We start from the raw sequence: 24807 nt of genomic DNA, 5'->3' as shown, positions 1-24807 counted from the left end.
GCCCCAGTGAAGATGTGTGTCTACGAGGCCCCAGGGAAGATGTGTGTCTACGAGGCCCCAGGGAAGATATGTGTCTACGAGGCCCCAGTGAAGATGTGTGTCTACGAGGCCCTCAGTGAAGATGTGTGTCTACGAGGCCCTCAGTGAAGATGTGTGTCTACGAGGCCCTCAGTGAAGATGTGTGTCTACGAGGCCCTCAGTGAAGATGTGTGTCTACGAGGCCCTCAGTGAAGATGTGTGTCTACGAGGCCCTCAGTGAAGATGTGTGTCTACGAGGTCCTCAGTGAAGATGTGTGTCTACGAGGCCCCAGTGAAGATGTGTGTCTACGAGGCCCCAGTGAAGATGTGTGTCTACGAGGCCCTCAGTAAAGATGTGTGTCTACGAGGCCCTCAGTGAAGATGTGTGTCTACGTGGCCCTCAGTGAAGATGTGTGTCTACGAGGCCCTCAGTGAAGATGTGTGTCTACGAGGCCCTCAGTAAAGATGTGTGTCTACGAGGCCCTCAGTGAAGATGTGTGTCTACGTGGCCCTCAGTGAAGATGTGTGTCTACGAGGCCCTCAGTGAAGATGTGTGTCTACGAGGCCCTCAGTGAAGATGTGTGTCTACGTGGCCCTCAGTGAAGATGTGTCTACGAGGCCCTCAGTGAAGATGTGTGTCTACGAGGCCCTCAGTGAAGATGTGTGTCTACGAGGCCCTCAGTGAAGATGTGTGTCTACGAGGCCCTCAGTGAAGATGTGTGTCTACGAGGCCCCAGTGAGTCTACAAGGCCCCAGTGAAGATATGTGTCTACAAGGCCCCAGTGAAGATGTGTGTCTACGAGGCCCCAGTGAAGATGTGTGTCTACGAGGCCCCAGTGAAGATGTGTGTCTACGAGGCCCCAGTGAAGATGTGTGTCTACGAGGCCCCAGGGAAGATATGTGTCTACGAGGCCCCAGTGAAGATGTGTGTCTACGAGGCCCTCAGTGAAGATGTGTGTCTACGAGGCCCTCAGGGAAGATGTGTGTCTACGAGGCCCTCAGTGAAGATGTGTGTCTACGAGGCCCTCAGTGAAGATGTGTGTCTACGAGGCCCTCAGTGAAGATGTGTGTCTACGAGGCCCTCAGTGAAGATGTGTGTCTACGAGGCCCTCAGTGAAGATGTGTGTCTACGAGGTCCTCAGTGAAGATGTGTGTCTACGAGGCCCCAGTGAAGATGTGTGTCTACGAGGCCCCAGTGAAGATGTGTGTCTACGAGGCCCCAGTGAAGATATGTGTCTACGAGGCCCTCAGTGAAGATGTGTGTCTACGAGGCCCTCAGTGAGGATGTGTGTCTAGGAGGCCCCAGTGAAGATGTGTGTCTACGAGGCCCCAGTGAAGATGTGTGTCTACGAGGCCCTCAGTAAAGATGTGTGTCTACGAGGCCCTCAGTGAAGATGTGTGTCTACGTGGCCCTCAGTGAAGATGTGTGTCTACGAGGCCCTCAGTGAAGATGTGTGTCTACGAGGCCCTCAGTGAAGATGTGTGTCTACGAGGCCCTCAGTGAAGATGTGTGTCTACGAGGCCCTCAGTGAAGATGTGTGTCTACGAGGCCCTCAGTGAAGATGTGTATCTACGAGGCCCTCAGTGAAGATGTGTGCCTATGAGGCCCTCAGTGAAGATGTGCGTGTGTATACAAGGCCCCAGTGAAGCCTTTATTTGTCCCAATTTTCATTCAGCCTCCCCAAATAGATTCTAGTAACACCAACCTATACAGACGGACAGTTCAGCAAACACACATTACTCAACTGTCGTTGTCATATAGACGTTATCGTGCTCTCATAAAACATATATTTATCCTTTCCATTTTCATCAAGACATGTTCACTTGAGTTTTTTTGTACAATATTTTAACTTTCTAGTCTGTTAAAATAAAATGTAACGTTTGTTTTCATTGAGCCAAATAAAGTTTTTATTTTATTTTTATCTAACACTCTCTGCCTCTCTCCCTCTCTGCCTCTCTCCCTCTCTGCCTCTCTGCCTCTCTCCCTCTCTGCCTCTCTCCATCTCTCCCTCTCTCCCTCTCTGCCTCTCTCCCTCTCTGCCTCTCTCCCTCTCTCCATCTCTGCCTCTCTGCCTCTCTCCCTCTCTCCCTCTCTGCCTCTCTCCATCTCTGCCTCTCTCCATCTCTGCCTCTCTCCCTCTCTGCCTCTCTCCCTCTCTGCCTCTCTCCCTCTCTGCCTCTCTGCCTCTCTCCCTCTCTGCCTCTCTCCATCTCTGCCTCTCTCCATCTCTGCCTCTCTGTAAAGGTTGTCGTAGTCGTTCTCCTCCTCAGACGAGGAGGAGCATGGATCGGACCAAGATGCGGAGTAGGAGGTATTCATGATTTTAATGGCAAACCAACAAACACTACAAATTAACAAAAACAACAAACGTGACTAACCTGCAACAGTCCTGTGTGGCCCAAACGCTAACACAGGAAACAAACACCCACAAAACACCAGTGAAACCCTGGCTGCCTTAGTATGACTCTCAATCAAAGACAAACGATACACACCTGTCTCTAATTGAGAATCATACCAGGCCGAACACAAAACCCCACATAGAAATAGAAAACATAGACTGCCCACCCAACACTCACGCCCTGACCAGTAAAGACATATAAAACAAGAGAAAACAGGTCAGGAACGTGACACTCTCTCCCTCTCTGCCTCTCTCCATCTCTGCCTCTCTCCATCTCTGCCTCTCTCCCTCTCTGCCTCTCTCCCTCTGCCTCTCTCCCTCTCTGCCTCTCTCCATCTCTGCCTCTCTCCCTCTCTGCCTCTCTCCATCTCTACCTCTCTCCATCTCTGCCTCTCTCCATCTCTGCCTCTCTCCATCTCTGCCTCTCTCCCTCTCTCCCTCTCTGCCTCTCTCCATCTCTGCCTCTCTCCATCTCTGCCTCTCTCCATCTCTGCCTCTCTCCATCTCTGCCTCTCTCCCTCTCTGCCTCTCTCCCTCTCTCCCTCTCTCCCTCTCTCCCTCTCTGCCTCTCTGCCTCTCTGCCTCTCTCCCTCTCTGCCTCTCTCCCTCTCTGCCTCTCTCCCTCTCTCCCTCTCTGCCTCTCTCCATCTCTGCCTCTCTCCCTCTCTGCCTCTCTCCCTCTCTGCCTCTCTCCCTCTCTGCCTCTCTCCATCTCTGCCTCTCTCCATCTCTGCCTCTCTCCATCTCTGCCTCTCTCCCTCTCTGCCTCTCTCCCTCTCTGCCTCTCTCCCTCTCTGCCTCTCTCCCTCTCTGCCTCTCTCCCTCTCTGCCTCTCTCCATCTCTGCCTCTCTCCCTCTCTGCCTCTCTCCCTCTCTGCCTCTCTCCATCTCTGCCTCTCTCCATCTCTGCCTCTCTCCATCTCTACCTCTCTCCCTCTCTGCCTCTCTCCCTCTCTGCCTCTCTCCATCTCTACCTCTCTCCCTCTCTCTCCTCTTTATCCTCCCTCTCTCCCTCTCTCCATCTCTGCCTCTCTCCATCTCTACCTCTCTCCCTCTCTGCCTCTCTCCCTCTCTGCCTCTCTCCATCTCTACCTCTCTCCCTCTCTCTCCTCTTTATCCTCCCTCTCTCCCTCTCTCCATCTCTGCCTCTCTCCATCTCTGCCTCTCTCCATCTCTGCCTCTCTCCATCTCTGCCTCTCTCCCTCTCTCCTCTTTATCCTCCCTCTCTCTCCTCTTTATCCTCCCTTTCTGCCTCTCTCCCTCTCTCCATCTCTGCCTCTCTCCCTCTCTCCATCTCTGCCTCTCTCCATCTCTCCATCTCTGCCTCTCTGCCTCTCTCCATCTCTACCTCTCTCCATCTCTGCCTCTCTCCATCTCTGTCTCTCTCCATCTCGCTCTCTCTCCTCCATCTCTCCATCTCTCCTTCAGCTCGCTCTCTCCATCTCTACCTCTCTCCATCTCTGCCTCTCTGCCTCTCTCCATCTCTGCCTTTCTCCCTCTCTCCTCTTTATCCTCCCTCTCTCCATCTCTCCTTCAGCTCGCTCTCTCCATCTCTCTCCTCCCTCCCTCTTTCTCTCTCTCCTCCCTCTTTCTCCTTCTCTCTCTCTCTTTCTCTCTCTCTCTTTCTCTCTCTCCCTTTCTCTCTCTTTCCTCCCACTCTCCATCTCCCTCATCCGCCCACTCACTATTTGACACACACACACACACACACACACACACACACACACACACACACACACACACACACACACACACACACACACACACACACACACACGCAACTGCCCCTGTCACTGTGCCTGCAGAGGAGGAGATGTGATCAAGCTCCGTCCCACTCCAGACCTCCTCTCCATTTTTCTCTCAGTTCGCCTTCTCCTCTCTCCCTTCTACACGCACGGCACCAGGGACAGAGAACCCACTCTAAGGACTAGAGAGAATAGAAAACACAGGAGGATTCACTCCAGAGGTACAGAAGATTATCTCATCGTTGGTTTTCTTATCTCTGTTTGGCCTCTTCACATTTCCATTACTTGTTGATTTATAATGCCGTGTGAGTTTTAAGATTAATAATGTATTGATCAATCATGCTGAGATTTAAAAATGTATTTTTCAACAGAGACCTGTTCCATAGGAAGACATCTCTCTCTCTCTCTCTCTCTGCCTGTCTCGCTGCTTGTCTCTGTCTTTGTCTCTCTGACTGTCTGTCTCTCTCTCTGCCTGTCTCTCCCCTCTCTCTTCTCTCATCTCTCTCTTTTGTCCTCTCTCTCGTCTCGCTTTTCTCTCTCTCTCCTTTCCTCTCTCTCTCCTTTCCTCTCTCCTGTAGCCAGTCAGTCTCTCCCGGTGCCCTGATGCCGTGGTCCAGACCCCAGTCGGAGCTCCTCCCTCCTCCCCGGCCTGCGAACAACATGGAGGTTGATGACCATCACTACGAAGGCTCTCTGTTCCCCACCTCCACCCTCATCCCTGTTACCGTCATCTGTCTCCTCCTCTTCCTGGTCGGTGTGTTGGGAAACATCATGACTATCCTCATCATCCAGGTAAGTAAGCGGGTTAGAGAACCAGGAAATGGGGGAAGGACGAGCTCCAGAAGTTTGGCCGTTTGAATTCCATGTCAGACAGGTCTGGAGTGGACTGGCAATTATAAGGATGAATGGATTAATTAAATATTATTGTTCTTCTTCGTGTTCTTCTTCTTCTTCTTCCCCCTAGCGCTTCAAGGATATGAAGACTACCACTAACCTCTACCTGTCCTCCATGGCTGTGTCCGACCTCCTCATCTTCCTCTGCCTGCCCTTTGACCTCTACCGTCTGTGGAAATACGTCCCCTGGTTGTTTGGGGAGGTGGTGTGTCGTCTGTTCCACTACGTCAACGAGGGCTGTACGTACGCCACCATCCTCCACATCACCGCCCTCAGCATGGAGCGATACCTGGCCATCTGTTTCCCCCTCAGAGCTAAAGTTGTGGTGACCAAACGCAGGGTGCAGTACATCATTATGGCTCTATGGACCTTTGCTCTGCTCTCTGCTGCCCCCATGCTGTTTCTGGTGGGTGTGGAGTATGACAACGACACATACCCGGACTACAGTACGAGACAGTGTAAACATACCAACTATGCCATCAGGTCAGGGCAGCTGCACACAATGATCTGGGTCTCCACTACGTATTTCTTCTGTCCCATGTTCTGCCTGGTTTTCCTGTACGGTTCCATTGTACGGAAGCTGTGGAAAAGTAAGAACGACCTGCAGGGTCCCAACGCCGCGGCCCGGAAGAGGTCGCATAGACAGACCGTCAAAATACTGGGTGAGTGACCGTCTAGATATAACCCTCTTATACGAGAATGAGTGAGTGTACTGAGGATAGTCATCATATCAAGTGTCTCGAGGTCAAATGTTTTTTTGAAGACTCCTGCCTGCAGGAGAAATTGATGCTACTTCAGGACCCATTTTACCATGTCATTAAAACGGTGTGTTAAATCAATTGGAACATAACGGTTAGTTGTTAACGCTACTTTTGAGGTGATATCAGGAACAGACATCTTTTAATCCAGCAGCAAAACTCAAACTGAGAGGAACACAGCTTAGACAGCTAATTATTATTATCTCAGTTTATATTAACTAGAGTTAATAGTATTGTAGTTTATATTAACTAGAGTACAGTTAATATGATTATTATAGTTTATATTAACTCCAGTTAATAGTATTATAGTTTATATTAACTACAGTTAATAGTATTATTGTAGTTTATATTAACTACAGTACATTTGGTTTAATATACTATTAATTCTAGGTGTTTTAGAGAGTGTGTCCACAACTTAATTCACCACTAGACATAACACAGTCCGTCTCCTTAACACAGTCCGTCACTTAACACAGTCCGTCACTTAACACAGTCCGTCACTTAACACAGTCCGTCACTTAACACAGTCCGTCACTTAACACAGTCCGTCACTTAACACAGTCCGTCACTTAACACAGTCCGTCACTTAACACAGTCCGTCTTCATAACACAGTCCGTCTTCATAACACAGTCCGTCTCCATAGTGTGTCCGCTGTCCGTCAAGATAGTTTTATGTTTCCAGCATGTAATTATGTAAGGAATCAACACAGTCACGACCTCTGCAGCCAGAATAACAGCAAAGTAGCTGCTTTTGGGTTCGTTTAAGCTGTTTTCTAGAGACATTCATTTGAATACATCCATAACAATGAGCTAATGATGATCCATTTTTCCTGGCGTAGTGCCACCTCGTCAACACTGTTCATTAGGACGAGATCACTTTGAATATTCAACACTAGGCTAGAAGCTAGGCAAACCGTTTGTTGCTAGCAAACAACCCAAATTAAATAGCAGTTGCAGAAAACAGCGGGTTAAACTAGGTATGGGGGAAGGATTTGACATATTTTAGCTCCGGTTACAGTAGGGGACCGGATAAATTCCGGATAAATTCCCGTTCATCACTCACCACGTTAGGTCATCATCAGATGCCCCCCCCCCCCCCCCCCACAAAAAAAAATATGTCTCTGCAAAAACAAATCAGTTGGTAGCGTTAGCTAGCTACGTTTTTCTTCCTTGGACATTGCATCTAATTTCGGTTTGTATGTTTATTTGGTTTAGCTTTCTGTAACTACGGTCTGCGTAGGTGTGTATTGTCATGATTACAAGCTGTCCCGATATCTTGTAAAGCCGTCCCCCGTTGTGTAATGGATAATCAACAAGAGGCTATGCGTTCAATGGGACATAATGAACACGGGAGGTGTGTTGGAGTGGAACTGACCGACCGCTAAGTTGGGTTATTTTCCAGAGCAAAGCCACGAGTTGATTATCCCTTTTTATACCATGGCTATAATTTAACACATTTGCCACTAGAGATATATGTTCATTTCACTCTAGATATATGTTCATTTCACTCTAGATATATGTTCATTTCACTCTAGATATATGTTCATTTCACTCTAGATATATGTTCATTTCACTCTAGATATATGTTCATTTCACTCTAGATATATGTTCATTTCACTCTAGATATATGTTCATTTCACTCTAGATATATGTTCATTTCACACTAGATATATGTTCATTTCACAGTAGATATATGTTCATTTCACTCTAGATATATGTTCATTTCACTCTAGATATATGTTCATTTCTCACTAGATATATGTTCATTTCTCACTAGATATATGTTCATTTCACTCTAGATATATGTTCATTTCACTCTAGATATATGTTCATTTCTCATTAGATATATGTTCATTTCTCACTAGATATATGTTCATTTCACACTAGATATATGTTCATTTCACACTAGATATATGTTCATTTCACAGTAGATATATGTTCATTTCTCATTAGATATATGTTCATTTCTCACTAGATATATGTTCATTTCACACTAGATATATGTTCATTTCACACTAGATATATGTTCATTTCACACTAGATATATGTTCATTTCACTCTAGATATATGTTCATTTCACACTAGATATATGTTCATTTCTCACTAGATATATGTTCATTTCACACTAGATATATGTTCATTTCTCACTAGATATATGTTCATTTCACACTAGATATATGTTCATTTCACACTAGATATATGTTCATTTCACACTAGATATATGTTGATTTTCAGGTAGAAATGTGTTCAACCATTGAAGTAGCGAGCAACTTTACTAGACAGCTACGGTAGTTGCCTTGGTAACCAAACAAGCAAGACGTGCTCGTTCATCTGACCAAACCATCAGTCCTAGCTTACTATTATGAAAATCGAAATTTAACCATAACAATAATATTTTCAATTAGACTTTTGCTTTCAAAAGCAGCTCAAACACAGACCATGTAACTATGGAACTATAGCCATTAAAATCTACTATGAAAATGTACCATGATTTATTTTCGATTTAGTCCCGGGCCTAACAACACTCATTCATGCCTAATATACTCTCCAAACATCGGCTTCTCGGGCATTATCACTTTTATACAACGGATTACCAACATATTCACACAATACTGGACATATTTTCATTAACTTTATATTGATGAATTTCTTCATATTTCTTCATCCTTTCACAAGACAAAGTCCCGAAACAAATCCACGGTTGCTTTGCTGCTCTGTCTGCACTGTTTGACGTGACTGTAAATTAGCCGTAGTTGGCTAGCTAGCGAGCAAGGGATAAGAACATTGCCAGCCAGTATGGCAATGGAACATTTAAAACGAACGACTGGGTCCATAGATACAGAACAAAAAGACTGAAAACCCTGGGTCGTGTTTCTTGTATCCGAACTGATAGAAAGAACGACCAGCCGGCTTCGGTAGAAACCCTAGATTTGTGTCGGGACTATATCTCGTGGAAGGATGAAATACTATAAATTAATTAATCAAAATAATTCCTCATTATTTGAATATGTTGGTAACCCGTTGTATAAAAGTGATAATGCCATCAAAGTCGGTGTTTGGAGGATATATTGGCACGGGTGTGACAAAGTCGAGGGCCAGCAAACCGTGCCAATATATCATCCAAACACCGCCTTCTCTGGCATTATCACTTAAATAATGCACACTCTAGAATGCCCTTAAAGCCAATCAGAAACTAGTATTCAACAATACCATGGTATAACTGCTTTTAATGTCCATTCTAGAATGCCCTTAAAGCCAATCAGAAACGAGTATTCAACAATACCATGGTATAACTGCTTTTAATGTCCATTCTAGAATGCCCTTAAAGCCAATCAGAAACGAGTATTCAACAATACCATGGTATAACTGCTTTTAATGTCCATTCTAGAATGCCCTTAAAGCCAATCAGAAATGAGTGTTCAACAATACCATGGTATAACTGCTTTTAATGTCCATTCTAGAATGCCCTTAAAGCCAATCAGAAACTAGTATTCAACAATACCATGGTATAACTGCTTTTAATGTCCATTCTAGAATGCCCTTAAAGCCAATCAGAAATGAGTGTTCAACAATACCATGGTATAACTGCTTTTAATGTCCATTCTAGAATGCCCTTAAAGCCAATCAGAAACGAGTATTCAACAATACCATGGTATAACTGGTTTTAATGTCCATTCTAGAATGCCCTTAAAGCCAATCAGAAACGAGTATTCAACAATACCATGGTATAACTGGTTTTAATGTCCATTCTAGAATGCCCTTAAAGCCAATCAGAAACGAGTATTCAACAATGCTGTAGTATAAGTTTGTTTTTAATGTTTGTTTTTAAACCCTGATGATATTAACGGTTTACTGCAAGGAGAAAGACAGTGTGTGTGACCTAATAAGGACTCTAAAAGCCTGTTTAGTAGAACCAATGATGTCCACTGACCGCCTACGTAGCCTATCAACTTGATTTGTAGTCCTTGATTTGTAGTCCTGTCGTGTTCTACTGGAATCGTGAATCCTGTGTGTTCATCAGTGGCCTGTCATTATTTACTGTATCTGCTTCTATATGAATTAGCTAGACAACCACCGTGCACAGCAGATACCATGTCGCCAGCTTTTTCAGTCCACAAATTGGATTGTCATCAAAGGGACTCATTATTCAGAGATAATGGGGATTTTCACGACCTTGTTGCTCCCCCCCTACATTAGGGATATACTAATTCATCGCCTTTCCAACAGAGTATAGGTAACATGACAGCCGCTGTCACATAGCTCATACACTATATATGCAAAAGTATGGAAACGTCTAAGAGCAACAACGGCTCAGCCGTGAAGTGGTAGACCGCACAAGCTCACAGAACGGGACCGCCGAGTGCTGAAGCGAGTAGAAATCGTCTGTCCTCGGTTGCAACTCTCACTACAGAGTTCCAAACTGCCTCTGGAAGCAACTTCAGCACAAGAACTGTTTGTCGGGACCTTCATGAAATGGGTTTCCGTGGCCGAGCAGCCGCACACAAGCCTAGATCACCACGCTCAATGCCAAGCGTCGACTGGAGTGGTGTGAAGCTCGTCACCATTGGGCTCTATAGCAGTGGAAACGCGTTCTCTGGAACGATGAATCACGCTTCACCATCTGGCAGTGTGACGGACTTATCTGGGTTTGGCGGATGCCAGGAGAACGCTACCTGCCCCAATGCATAGTGCCAACTGTAAAGTTTGGTGGAGGAGGAATAATGGTCTGGGGCTGTTTTTCATGGTCCGGGCCCCTTAGTTCCAGTGAAGGGAAATCTTAACGCTACAGCATACAATGACATTCTAGATGATTCTGTGCTTCCAACTTTGTGGCAACAGTTTGGGGAAGGCCCTTTCCTGTTTCAGCATGACAATGCCCCCGTGCACAAAGCGAGATCCATACAGAAATGGTTTGTCGAAATCGGTGTGGAAGAACTTGACTGGCCTGCACAGAGCCCTGACCTCAACCCCATCGAACTCCTTTGGGGTGCATTGGTACACCGACTGCGAGCCAGGCCTAATCGCCCAACATCAGTGCCCGATCTCACTAATGCGCTTGTGGTTGAATGGAAGCAGGTCCCCGCAACAATTTTCCAACATTGGAAAGCCTCCCCAGAAGAGTGGAGGCTGTTATAGCATCAAAGGGGAGACCAACACCATTTTAATGCCCATGATTTTGGAATGAGATGTTTGACGTGTAGGTGTCCACTTTTGGTCACAGTAGTTTATATCCCTCTAGTGCTCCTCAATCTCAGTGAAACACCTGACCATCACATACATATGTTTAGACAGATTGGAAACTCTTGTTGGAATCTATGGACAGGCATTGTTTAAGTTTTTAAGAGAAGTCCACAGGTATCAATTTTTTCATATGAATGACAAATCGTCCCATCACTTTAAAGTTAAAATATGTATGGTGTACCACAAGGATCAGTTCTGGGCACCTTTACCTTTTATTATGGAACCACTTGGTTGCATAGCTCAAACCCCTATCACTATCATCTCTCTCTCTCTCTCTCTCTCTCTCTCTCTCTCTCTCTGTCTCTCTGTCTCTCTGTCTCTCTGTCTCTCTGTCTCTGTCTGTGTCTGTCTGTGTCTGTCTGTGTCTGTCTGTGTCTGTCTCTGTCTCTGTGTCTCTGTCTCTGTGTCTCTGTCTCTGTGTTTCTGTGTCTCTGTGTCTCTGTGTCTCTGTCTCTGTGTCTCTGTCTCTGTCTCTGTCTCTGTCTCTGTCTCTGTGTCTCTGTCTCTGTCTCTGTGTCTCTGTCTCTGTCTCTGTGTCTCTGTGTCTCTGTCTCTGTGTCTCTGTGTCTCTGTGTCTCTGTGTCTCTGTCTCTCTGTCTCTCTGTCTCTCTGTGTCTCTGTGTCTCTGTGTCTCTGTGTCTCTGTGTCTCTGTGTCTCTGTGTCTCTCTGTCTCTCTGTCTCTGTGTCTCTCTGTCTCTGTCTCTGTGTCTCTGTCTCTGTCTCTGTGTCTGTGTCTCTGTCTCTGTGTCTCTGTCTCTGTGTCTCTGTCTCTGTCTCTGTGTCTGTGTCTGTGTCTCTGTCTCTGTCTCTTTCTGTAGGCAGTCATTGTAAATAAGAATTTGTTCTTAACTGACTTGCCTAGTTAAATAACAGTTAAATAACAGTTAAATTTCTCTCATTCCTCCCTCATCCTCCACCAGTGATAGTAGTCCTGGCGTTTGTGATCTGTTGGCTGCCCTACCATATTGGCCGTAGCCTGTTTGCCCAGGTGGATGACTACGAGGAGGCGAAACTGAGCCAGGACTTCAACGTAGGCTCCATGGTCCTCTGTTACCTCAGCGCCTCCATCAACCCTGTCCTCTACAACCTCATGTCCAGGAAGTACCGCGCCGCCGTGCACCGCCTCTTCCTGCTTAGACACGAGCCCCACCCCCGACGCTATGGTAACAACAACCATCGACCAACCGGACAGAGACAGCAGCTGTCCCTCAGAGAAGAAACCACCACACTGGACGACACCATGATCGGAGTGTAGGAGGTTGCTAAGGACAATGCCATGACCTCTAACCTCCCAGAGTTTGGAAAGAAGTGTCTGGTGCAGGAGATGACATCCAGTACAGTCACACTACAACACGATGAGTACAGTCACACTACAACACTATGTAGCATCCAGTACAGTCACACTACAACACTATGTAGCATCCAGTACAGTCACACTACAACACTATGAGTACAGTCACACTACAACACGATGAGTACAGTCACACTACAACACTATGTAGCATCCAGTACAGTCACACTACAACACGATGAGTACAGTCACACTACAACACTGTCACATCCAGTACAGTCACACTTCAACACCATGAGTACAGTCACACTTCAACACTATGAGTACAGTCACACTTCAACACTATGAGTACAGTCACACTACAACACCATGTAGCATCCAGTACAGTCACACTACAATACTATGAGTACAGTCACACTACAACACTATGAGTACAGTCACACTTCAACACTATGTAGCATCCAGTACAGTCACACTACAACACTATGAGTACAGTCACACTACAACACGATGAGTACAGTCACACTACAACAATATGTAGCATCCAGTACAGTCACACTACAACAATATGTAGCATCCAGTACAGTCACACTTCAACAATATGTAGCATCCAGTACAGTCACACTACAACACTATGAGTACAGTCACACTACAACACTATGAGTACAGTCACACTACAACACCATGAGTACAGTCACACTACAACACTATGAGTACAGTCACACTACAACACGATGAGTACAGTCACACTACAACACGATGAGTACAGTCACACTACAACACGATGAGTACAGTCACACTACAACACCATGAGTACAGTCACACTACAACACCATGAGTACAGTCACACTACAACACTAGGTAGCTGAGAGTGTTAAAACTGGGTTTATAGAGGACAGCGTTGACCTGCTGTTATCCTGATCATAAACTGGAGAGATTGTTCCATCGGCTTTGGGAGAGATGGAGGGATGAAGCCATATTTCAGAGAGAGGTGTTTTATAAAGGGAACCTGGGCTTTTGTCTTCTAGTTGGAGGTGAAGGAAAGGGCTCTGGGTTGCAGTAGATTCACAGCGACTGGGTTTGTCTCGACTGTTATTCTATGTGAAATGTTTGAATATTCATGTGTATTTACATATTGTAGCGATGGGACGTGATGAGCTGCTGGTGTTTGAATATTCATGTGTATTTACATATTGTAGCAATGGGACGTGATGAGCTGCTGGTGTTTGAATATTCATGTGTATTTACATATTGTAGCAATGGGACGTGATGAGCTGCTGGTGCAACCACTTTGGGCAAAAGATACTGGATGGTTCATTAGTTTGACCTAAATGGACTAATTCATGTTTAGTCTCACGCCTCATTATCCTGTTTAGACAGAGACAAGACTGCCAAGTTAACTAAATATCCATTTTGTCTGTTTAAATGCTGAGTGATGTGTTAAGTTTGTTTTATTTAATGTCAAGATGTACTGTGTGTTGAGTACTGTGCTGTGTGTAGAGGACTGTGTGTAGAGGACTGTGTGTAGAGGACTGTGTGTAGAGGACTGTGTGTAGAGGACTGTGTGTAGAGGACTGTGTGTAGAGGACTGTGTGTAGAGGACTGTGTGTAGAGGACTGTGTGTAGAGGACTGTGTGTAGAGGACTGTGTGTAGAGGACTGTGTGTAGAGGACTGTGTGTAGAGGACTGTGTGTAGAGGACTGTGTGTAGAGGACTGTGTGTAGAGGGCTGTGTGTAGAGGGCTGTGTGTAGAGGGCTGTGTGTAGAGGGCTGTGTGTAGAGGGCTGTGTGTAGAGGGCTGTGTGTAGAGGGCTGTGTGTAGAGGGCTGTGTGTAGAGGGCTGTGTGTAGAGGGCTGTGTGTAGAGGGCTGTGTGTAGAGGGCTGTGCGTAGAGTACTGTGCTGTGCGTAGAGGACTGTGCTGTGCGTAGAGGACTGTGCTGTGCGTAGAGGACTGTGCTGTGCGTAGAGGACTGTGCGTAGAGGACTGTGCGTAGAGGACTGTGCTGTGTGTAGAGGACTGTGCTGTGTGTAGAGTACTGTGCTGTGTGTAGAGGACTGTGCTGTGTGTAGAGGACTGTGCGTAGAGGACTGTGCGTAGAGGACTGTGCGTAGAGGACTGTGCTGTGTGTAGAGGACTGTGCTGTGTGTAGAGGACTGTGCTGTGTGTAGAGGACTGTGCTGTGTGTAGAGGACTGTGCTGTGTGTAGAGGACTGTGCTGTGTGTAGAGGACTGTGCTGTGTGTAGAGGACTGTGTGTAGAGGACTGTGTGTAGAGGACTGTGTGTAGAGGACTGTGTGTAGAGGACTGTGTGTAGAGGACTGTGCTGTGTGTAGAGGACTGTGTGTAGAGGACTGTGTGTAGAGGACTGTGTGTAGAGGACTGTGCTGTGTGTAGAGGACTGTGCTGTGTGTAGAGGACTGTGCTGTGTGTAGAGGACTGTGCTGTGTGTAGAGGACTGTGCTGTGTGTAGAGGACTGTGCTGTGTGTAGAGGACTGTGTGTAGAGGACTGTGTGTAGAGGACTGTGTGTAGAGGACTGTGTGTAGAGGACTGTGTGTAGAGGACTGTGCTGTGTGTAGAGGACTGTGTGTAGAGGACTGTGTGTAGAGGACTGTGTGTAGAGGACTGTGTGTAGAGGACTGTGTGTAGAGGACTGTGTATAGAGGACTGTGTATAGAGGACTGTGCTGTGTGTAGAGGACTGTGTGTAGAGGACTGTGTGTAGAGGACTGTGCTGTGTGTAGAGGACTGTGCTGTGTGTAGAGGACTGTGCTGTGTGTAGAGGACTGTACTGTGTGTAGAGGACTGTGCTGTGTGTAGAGGACTGTGCTGTGTGTAGAGGACTGTGCTGTGTGTAGAGGACTGTACTGTGTGTAGAGGACTGTGTGTAGAGGACTGTGTGTAGAGGACTGTGTGTAGAGGACTGTGTGTAGAGGACTGTGTGTAGAGGACTGTGTGTAGAGGACTGTGTGTAGAGGACTGTGTGTAGAGGACTGTGTGTAGAGGACTGTGCTGTGTGTAGAGGACTGTGCTGTGTGTAGAGGACTGTGCTGTGTGTAGAGGACTGTGCTGTGTGTAGAGGACTGTGCTGTGTGTAGAGGACTGTGCTGTGTGTAGAGGACTGTACTGTGTGTAGAGGACTGTGTGTAGAGGACTGTGTGTAGAGGACTGTGTGTAGAGGACTGTGTGTAGAGGACTGTGTGTAGAGGACTGTGTGTAGAGGACTGTGTGTAGAGGACTGTGTGTAGAGGACTGTGTGTAGAGGACTGTGTTGTGTGTAGAGGACTGTGTTGTGTGTAGAGGACTGTGTTGTGTGTAGAGGACTGTGCTGTGTGTAGAGGACTGTGCTGTGTAGAGGACTGTGCTTTGTGTAGAGTGCTGTGTGTAGAGGACTGTGCTGTGTGTAGAGGACTGTGTGTAGAGAACTGTGCTGTGTGTAGAGGACTGTGCTGTGTGTAGAGGACTGTGCTGTGTGTAGAGGACTGTACTGTGTGTAGAGTGCTGTGTGTAGAGGACTGTGCTGTGTGTAGAGGACTGCGCTGTGTGTAGAGGACTGCGCTGTGTGTAGAGGACTGCGCTGTGTGTAGAGGACTGCGCTGTGTGTAGAGGACTGCGCTGTGTGTAGAGGACTGCGCTGTGTGTAGAGGACTGCGCTGTGTGTAGAGGACTGCGCTGTGTGTAGAGGACTGCGCTGTGTGTAGAGGACTGCGCTGTGTGTAGAGGACTGCACTGTGTGTAGAGTGCTGTGTGTAGAGTACTGTGTGTAGAGGACTGTTCTGTGTGTAGAGGACTGTTCTGTGTGTAGAGGACTGTGTGTAGAGGACTGTTCTGTGTGTAGAGGACTGTTCTGTGTGTAGAGGACTGTGTGTAGAGGACTGTGTGTAGAGGACTGTGTGTAGAGGACTGTGTGTAGAGGACTGTGCTGTGTGTAGAGGACTGTTCTGTGTGTAGAGGACTGTTCTGTGTGTAGAGGACTGTTCTGTGTGTAGAGGACTGTGCTGTGTGTAGAGGACTGTGCTGTGTGTAGAGGACTGTGCTGTGTGTAGAGGACTGTGCTGTGTGTAGAGGACTGTGCTGTGTGTAGAGGACTGTGTGTAGAGGACTGTGTGTAGAGGACTGTGTGTAGAGGACTGTGTGTAGAGGACTGTGCTGTGTGTAGAGGACTGTACTGTGTGTAGAGTGCTGTGTGTAGAGTGCTGTGTGTAGAGTGCTGTGTGTAGAGTACTGTGTCTGTCATTTTGATGTTGGGTTTCCAGATACGGAGGGACCTGTTTGCCTCAGTATTAGTTATCTATGTACAGAACCTTCAGAAAGTAGTCACACCCCTCGACTTACTCCACTTTTAGTTGGGTTACAGCCTGATTGTTTTTCTCACCCATCTACACACAATAGCACATCATGATAATGTGAAAATATGGTTTTAGAAATGTTTGCAAATTTATTGAAAATGAAATACATAAATATGTCATTTACATAAGTACTCACACCCCTGAGTCAATGCATGTTAGGATCCTCATTGGCAGTGATTACAGCTGTGAGTCTTTCTGGGTAAATCTCTAAGAGTGATTACAGCTGTGAGTCTTTCTGGGTAAATCTCTAAGAGTGATTACAGCTGTGAGTCTTTCTGGGTAAATCTCTAAGCGTTTTCCACATCTGGATTGTACAATATTTGCCCGTTATTCTTTTTAAAATTCTTCAAGCTCTGTTGGGTTGGTTGTTGGTCATTACTAGGCAACCATTTTCAGGTCGTGCCATAGATTTTCAAGTAGATTTAAGTCAAACCTGTAACTCGGCCACTCAGAAACATTCACTGTCTTTTTGGTAAACAACTCGGGTGTAGATTTGGCCTTGTGTTGTAGGTTATTGTCCTGCTGAAAGGTGCATTCATCTCCCAGTGTCTGGTGGAACGCAGACTGAACCAGGTTTTCCTCTAGGATGTTGCCTGTGCTTCCTGTCCCGGTGTCTGGTTGAAAGCAGACTGAACCAGGTTTTCCTCTAGGATTTGGCCTTGTGTTGTAGGTTATTGTCCTGCTGAAAGGTGCATTCATCTCCCAGTGTCTGGTGGAACGCAGACTGAACCAGGTTTTCCTCTAGGATGTTGCCTGTGCTTCCTGTCCCAGTGTCTGGTTGAAAGCAGACTGAACCAGGTTTTCCTCTAGGATTTGGCCTTGTGTTGTAGGTTATTGTCCTGCTGAAAGGTGCATTCATCTCCCAGTGTCTGGTGGAACGCAGACTCAAACTGGTTTTCCTCTAGGATTTGGCCTTGTGTTGTGGGTTATTGTCCTGCTGAAAGGTGAATTCATCTCCCAGTGTCTGGTGGAAAGCAGACTGAACCAGGTTTTCCTTAAAGATTTTATTTGTGCTTTTCTCCATTCCGTTTCTTTTTTATCCTGAAAATCTCCCCAGTCCTTAACGATTACAAGCATACCCATAACATGATGCAGCCACCACTATTAAAATATGGAGAGCGGTACTCAATAATGAGTTGCGCCAAACATAGCACTTTGTATTCAGTATGCAAATTGATTTCTTTGCCACATTTTTGAAGTATTACTTTAATGCCTTGTTGTAACAGGATGCATGTTTTGGAATATTTATTTATGTACCGGCTTTCTTTTTTTCACTCTGTCATTTCGGTTAGTATTGTGGAGTAACTACAATGTTGTTGATTCATCCTCAGTTTTCTCCTATCACAGCCATTAAACTCTGTAACTGTTTTAAAGTCACCATTGGCCTCGTACATTACAGCCTTATTCTAAAATGTATTTCATAGTTTTTTCCCCCCTCATCAATCTACACACAATACCCCATAATGACATCACAATACCCCATAATGACATCACAATACCCCATAATGACATCACCATACCCCATAATGACATCATAATACCCCATAATGACATCGTAATACCCCATAATGACATCACAATACCCCATAATGACAAAGTGAAAACAGGTTTTTAGAATTGAAATATGACATTTACAGAAGTATTCAGACCCTTTACTCAGTACTTTGTTGAAGCACCTTTGGAAGTGATTACAGCCTCGAGTCTCGGTCAGGTTGGATGGGGAGTGTTGCTGAACAGCTATTTTCAGGTCTCCAGAGATGTCCGATTGGGTTCAAGTCCGGGCTCTGGCTGGGCTACTCAAGGATATTTAAAGACTTGTCCCAAAGCCACTCCTGCGTTGTCTTGACTGTGTGCTTAGAGTCGTTGTCCTATTGGAAGTTGAACCTTCCCTCCCAGTCTGAGGTCCTGAGCGCTCTGGAGCAGGTTTTCAATAAGGATCTCTCTGTATTTGCTCCGTTCATCTTTCCCTCGATCCTGACTAGTCTCCCTGTCGCTGAAAAACATCCCCACAGCATGATGCTGCCACCACCATGCTTCACCGTAAGGATGGTGCCAGGTTTCCTCCAGATGTGACGCTTGGCATTCAGGACAAAAAGTTCAATTTTGGTTTCATCAGACCAGAGAATCTTGTTTCTCATGGTCTGAGAGTCTTTAGGTGCCTTTTGGGAAACTCCAAGTGGTGTGTCATGTGCCTTTTACTGAAGAGTGGCTTCCGTCTGGCCATTCTACCATACATGCCTGATTGATGGAGTGCTGCAGAGATGGTTGTCCTTCTGGAAGGTTCTCCCATCTCCACAGAGGAACTCTAGAGCTCTGTCAGAGTGACCAGCGGGTTCTTGGTCACCTCCCTGACCAAGGCCCTTCTCCTCCGATTGCTCAATTTGGCTGGGCGGCCAGCTCTAGGAAGAGTCTTGGTGGTTCCAAACTTCTTCCATTTAAGAATGATGGAGGCCACTGTGTTCTTAGGGACCTTCAATGCTGCAAAAAAAATGGTACCCTTCCCCAGATCTCTGCCAAAGGTGCTTCAACAGCGTACTGATTAAAGTGTCTGAGTACTTATGTAAATGTGATATTTCAGTTAAATTTGCAAACATTTCTAAAAACCTGTTTTTACGTTGTCATTATGGGGTATTGTGTGTAGATTGATGAGGAAAACCATTTATTTAATCCATTTTAGAATAAGGCTGTAACGTAACAAAATGTGGAAAAAGGGTAAGGGGTCTGAATACTTTCCGAATGTACTGGAGATGGGCATCGCCATAACAACGGGGTTGAATACTTTCAGAATGTACTGTAGATGGGCATCGCCATAACAACGGGGTTGAATACTTTCAGAATGTACTGTAGATGGGCATCGCCATAACAACGGGGTTGAATACTTTCAGAATGTACTGTAGATGGGCATCGCCATAACAACGGGGTTGAATACTTTCAGAATGTACTGTAGATGGGCATCGCCATAACAACGGGGTTGAATACTTTCAGAATGTACTGTAGATGGGCATCGCCATAACAACGGGGTTGAACACTTATTGACTCAATACATTTCAGCATTTTATATTTTATTTAAATAATTTCAAAAAAACATAATTCTACTTTGACATTATGGGATATTGTGTTATTAAGGCCAGTGACAAAACATCCCAATTTAATCCGTTTTTAAATTCAGGCGGAAACACAACAAAAATGGGGGGGGATTCAAGGGGTTGTAATACTTTCTGAAGGCTCTGTATCAGAGTACCTCGTTGCGGTTCTGTTACAAACACATTCGTACTGCTACAGAAAATGTCTTTCTCAAGAGCTCTTTGTCACTTCAAGGTATTAACTTGTTCTCAGAAATGATATAAAAATGTGTTAATACAGGTTGTTGTTATTAAATATCTGTTGTCCCTGTGGTGTGGACATTTGCCCCTGTGTGCGTGTAAAGTACTTAAGTGAAAATACTTTAAAGTACTACTTAAGTAGTTTTTTGGGGGGTATCTACTTTACCATTTATATTTTTGATGACTTTAACTTCACTACATTCCTAAAGAAAATAATGTACTTTTTTACTTCATACATTTTCCCTGAGACCCAAAAGTACTATTTACATTTTGAATTCTTAGCAGGACAGGAAACTGGTCCAATTCACACACTTACCGTATCAAGAGAACCTCCCTGGTCATCCCTACTGCCTCTGATCTGGAGGACTCACTAAACAGAGAACCTCCCTGGTCATCTACTGCCTCTGATCTGGCAGACTCACTAAACACAAAATGCTTAGTTTGTAATGTCTGAGTTTGGAGTGTGCCTCTAGCTGTCCGTATAAATAAAAAATAAAAACAAGGAAATGGTGCCATCTGGTTTGCTTAATATAATGAATTTGAAATGATTTATACTTTTACTTTTGATACTTCAGTATATTTGATCAACTATATGTACTTTTGATACTTAAGTATATTTGATCAACTATATGTACTTTTGATACTTAAGTATATTTTATCAACTATATGTACTTTTGATACTTCAGTATATTTGATCAACTATATGTACTTTTGATACTTAAGTATATTTTATCAACTATATGTACTTTTGATACTTCAGTATATTTCAAACCAAATACTTTCAGACTTTTACTCAAGTAGTATTTCACTGGATGACTTTCACTTTGACTTGAGTCATTTTCTATTCTTTACTTTTACTCAAGTATGACAATTGGGTACTTTTTACACCACTGTGTGTGTATATATCTGTCTGTCTATCTGTCTGTGTCTCCCCCTAGAACACAAACCTGATAAGGGCAGATCAATATGAAAATATAAGATCTGATGTCTGTGTGTGTAGAGCGAAGACTGACTCCACTAATCATATTTCCTCCACTTAGCAGACGGACTCCACTAATTATATTTACTCCACTTAGAGAAGACTGACTCCACTAATCATATTTACTCCACTTAGAGCAGACTGACTCCACTAATCATATTTACTCCACTTAGAGCAGACTGACTCCACTAAACATATTTACTCCACTTAGACAGAGCAGACTGACTCCACTAATCATATTTGCTCCATTAGAGCAGACTGACTCCACTAATCATATTTACTCCACTTAGAGCAGACTGACTCCACTAATCATATTTACTCCACTTAGAGCAGACTGACTCCACTAATCATATTTACTCCACTTAGAGCAGACGGACTCCACTAATCATATTTACTCCACTTAGAGCAGACTGACTCCACTAATCATATTTACTCCACTTAGAGCAGACTGACTCCACTAATCATATTTGCTCCATTAGAGCAGACTGGCTCCACTAATCATATTTACTCCACTTAGACAGAGCAGACTGACTCCACTAATCATATTTACTCCACTTAGACAGAGCAGACTGACTCCACTAATCATATTTACTCCACTTAGACAGAGTAGACTGACTCCACTAATCATATTTACTCCACTTAGACAGAGTAGACTGACTCCACTAATCATATTTACTCCACTTAGACAGAGCAGACTGACTCCACTAATCATATTTACTCCACTTAGACAGAGCAGACTGACTCCACTAATCATATTTACTCCACTTAGACAGAGCAGACTGACTCCACTAATCATATTTACTCCACTTAGACAGAGCAGACTGACTCCACTAATCATATTTACTCCACTTAGACAGAGCAGACTGACTCCACTAATCATATTTACTCCACTTAGACAGAGTAGACTGACTCCACTAATCATATTTACTCCACTTAGACAGAGCAGACTGACTCCACTAATCATATTTACTCCACTTAGAAAAGACTGACTTCACTAATCATATTTACTCCTTTTAGGTCAGACTGACTCCTAATCATATTTACTCCACTTAGCAGACTGACTCCACTAATCATATTTACTCCACTTTAGAGCAGACTGACTCCACTAATCATATTTACTCCACTTAGACAGAGCAGAATGACTCCACTAATCTGGGTCTGATTTGCCTCCCATTTGATGTACACATGAAGAAAAAATGAATTAACCATGCTTCCATCCAACCTGCAGGTGAATTTACCTGACTAGTGAAAAAGGTCACGACCGGATGGAAACATTAAGTAAATGCCAACAGACAATGTGTTCGTACCACATCCGTTTATCAGGCTGCAGATTAAATACGTGATGATGTGTTGTGTGGTCCTCCCACTACGACTCGAGAAACCGTGCAGTTTATCAGGCTGCAGATTAAATACGTGATGATGTGTTGTGAGGTCCTCCCACTACGACTCGAGAAACCGTGCAGTTTATCAGGCTGCAGATTAAATACGTGATGATGTGTTGTGAGGTCCTCCCACTACGACTCGGGAAACCGTGCAGTTTATCAGGCTGCAGATTAAATACGTGATGATGTGTTGTGAGGTCCTCCCACTACGACTCGAGAAACCGTGCAGTTTATCAGGCTGCAGATTAAATACGTGATGATGTGTTGTGAGGTCCTCCCCCTACGACTCGAGAAACCGTGCAGTTTATCAGGCTGCAGATTAAATACGTGATGATGTGTTGTGAGGTCCTCCCACTACGACTCGGGAAACCGTGCAGTTTATCAGGCTGCAGATTAAATACGTGATGATGTGTTGTGTGGTCCTCCCACTACGACTCGAGAAACCGTGCAGTTTATCAGGCTGCAGGTTAAATCCGTGATGATGTGTTGTGTGGTCCTCCCACTACGACTCGGGAAACCGTGCAGTTTATCAGGCTGCAGGTTAAATCCGTGATGATGTGTTGTGTGGTCCTCCCACTACGACTCGAGAAACCGTGCAGTTTATCAGGCTGCAGATTAAATACGTGATGATGTGTTGTGTGGTCCTCCCACTACGACTCGGGAAACCGTGCAGTTTATCAGGCTGCAGGTTAAATCCGTGATGATGTGTTGTGTGGTCCTCCCACTACGACTCGAGAAACCGTGCAGTTTATCAGGCTGCAGGTTAAATCCGTGATGATGTGTTGTGTGGTCCTCCCACTACGACTCGGGAAACCGTGCAGTTTATCAGGCTGCAGGTTAAATACGTGATGATGTGTTGTGTGGTCCTCCCACTACGACTCGGGAAACCGTGCAGTTTATCAGGCTGCAGATTAAATCCGTGATGATGTGTTGTCTGGTCCTCCCACTACGACTCGGGAAACCGTGCAGTTTATCAGGCTGCAGATTAAATCCGTGATGATGTGTTGTGTGGTCCTCCCACTACGACTCGGGAAACCGTGCAGTTTATCAGGCTGCAGATTAAATCCGTGATGATGTGTTGTGTGGTCCTCCCACTACGACTCGAGAAACCGTGCCGTTTATCAGGCTGCAGATTAAATACGTGATGATGAACTTCACAGGGCGGTGAAGGAGCCTGGTGACGAGCTTGATGCTCCTTTATAATAAATATCCAGGGTCTAATTCTGGTGACGTGTTGATCGATGATTGGCTGCCGTTTGGAAAATATAAATAATAATATCGCTCTTATCCATGATAATCTCAAACCCGACGCATATTGTTTTATGCAGATTTTATTCGCATGAAAATCTGTGGTAAATTGGATGGAACCGCAGTTTATAGAATTGAATTAGTCCTTTATCAACCAAAGAATAAAATCCAGGAGACATTGGTTGTCTCCCAAATGTCAACGTACAGTATGCAGTTCTTTTACCCGGCCTGTCCTTGGCTTTACGTCTGCTGATTTTCCACCACAGAGGGGAGCTACAGTGTTGGTTAAAAAACAATCAATCTTGAAACTATTCAGGAGTTGGCAACAGTTCGTCCTATACCACAGGTCCAGAGTCAGATCACCTCTGCTTTTGTAAGGGTAACCTGCTCCTAGATCTGTGGTAAGGGTCACCTGATCCTAGATCTGTGTTAAGGGTCACCTGATCCTAGATCTGTGTTAAGGGTCACCTTATCCTAGATCTGTGTTAAGGGTCACCTGATCCTAGATCTGTGGTAAGGGTCACCTGATCCTAGATCTGTGGTAAGGGTCACCTTATCCTAGATCTGTGGTAAGGGTCACCTGATCCTAGATCTGTGGTAAGGGTCACCTGATCTTAGATCTGTGGTAAGGGTCACCTGATCCTAGATCTGTGGTAAGGGTCACCTGATTCTAGATCTGTGGTAAGGGAAATCTGCTATGTCAATAAAATGTAATTTTTGCTTTGTTGATAGAAAATGTGTGAGGTTAATGTATGGACCTACAAGCCAGCTTTTGTTTCATTTCTATTTTCAGTGGTGTCCTGCTCTGCTAGAATATATTCATCCTCAGCAAACCACGATCACCACTTCCTGTCTCTGTCAGCAACAGAAGCATTCATACTGTATATACCAACTTCACAACGTTCATCAGTAAGGCCGAACTTTTATGAACTAAACAGCGACTCCTCTCCTCTCCTCTCATCTTCCTCTCTATTTCTATTTCTATCTCTATCTCTGTCGGTTGATCTGTCTCAGCTTAAAAAATATGGATGTCTTCCTTAATTGAACCCCATAAACGTAACGGACATATACCAGGAGCTGTGCCAGGCCCGCCACGTCTGTTGACTCGTGCAGCTGTAACGCAATTCACTGGCTTGAATGTGAAGCAGTAATTGTTTCAAAACATCTCCTGCCATGTC

The 24807-nt window shown here is 45.0% G+C and overlaps 1 protein-coding gene across 1 annotated transcript; it reads left to right on the top strand.

Annotated features, from left to right (window-relative positions):
- Positions 1 to 4645: 4645 nt before the first annotated feature.
- Positions 4646 to 12604, top strand: mlnr (motilin receptor). Its single transcript, XM_055881034.1, has 3 exons — positions 4646 to 4954; positions 5127 to 5718; positions 11977 to 12604. Exons 1-3 carry the CDS (start codon positions 4766 to 4768, stop codon positions 12309 to 12311), a joined length of 1116 nt encoding a protein of 371 aa, XP_055737009.1. The 5' UTR covers positions 4646 to 4765; the 3' UTR covers positions 12312 to 12604.
- The last annotated feature ends 12203 nt before the right edge of the window (positions 12605 to 24807 follow it).

Source organism: Salvelinus fontinalis, chromosome 24, assembly GCF_029448725.1.
Source record: "Salvelinus fontinalis isolate EN_2023a chromosome 24, ASM2944872v1, whole genome shotgun sequence".
In the NCBI taxonomy this organism is placed as follows: Eukaryota; Metazoa; Chordata; class Actinopteri; order Salmoniformes; family Salmonidae; genus Salvelinus; species Salvelinus fontinalis.
Note: the sequence above shows the minus strand (reverse complement) of the source record. Positions and strands in the feature narration are given on the sequence as shown.

Excerpts from the sequence above, each read along its gene's own strand:
- mlnr (XM_055881034.1), top strand. The coding sequence starts at position 4,766 with ATGCCGTGGTCCAGACCCCAGTCGGAGCTCCTCCCTCCTCCCCGGCCT. Across the intron at positions 4,955-5,126 it reads TGACTATCCTCATCATCCAG|CGCTTCAAGGATATGAAGAC; the intron begins GTAAGTAAGCGG and ends TCTTCCCCCTAG. Across the intron at positions 5,719-11,976 it reads ACAGACCGTCAAAATACTGG|TGATAGTAGTCCTGGCGTTT; the intron begins GTGAGTGACCGT and ends ATCCTCCACCAG.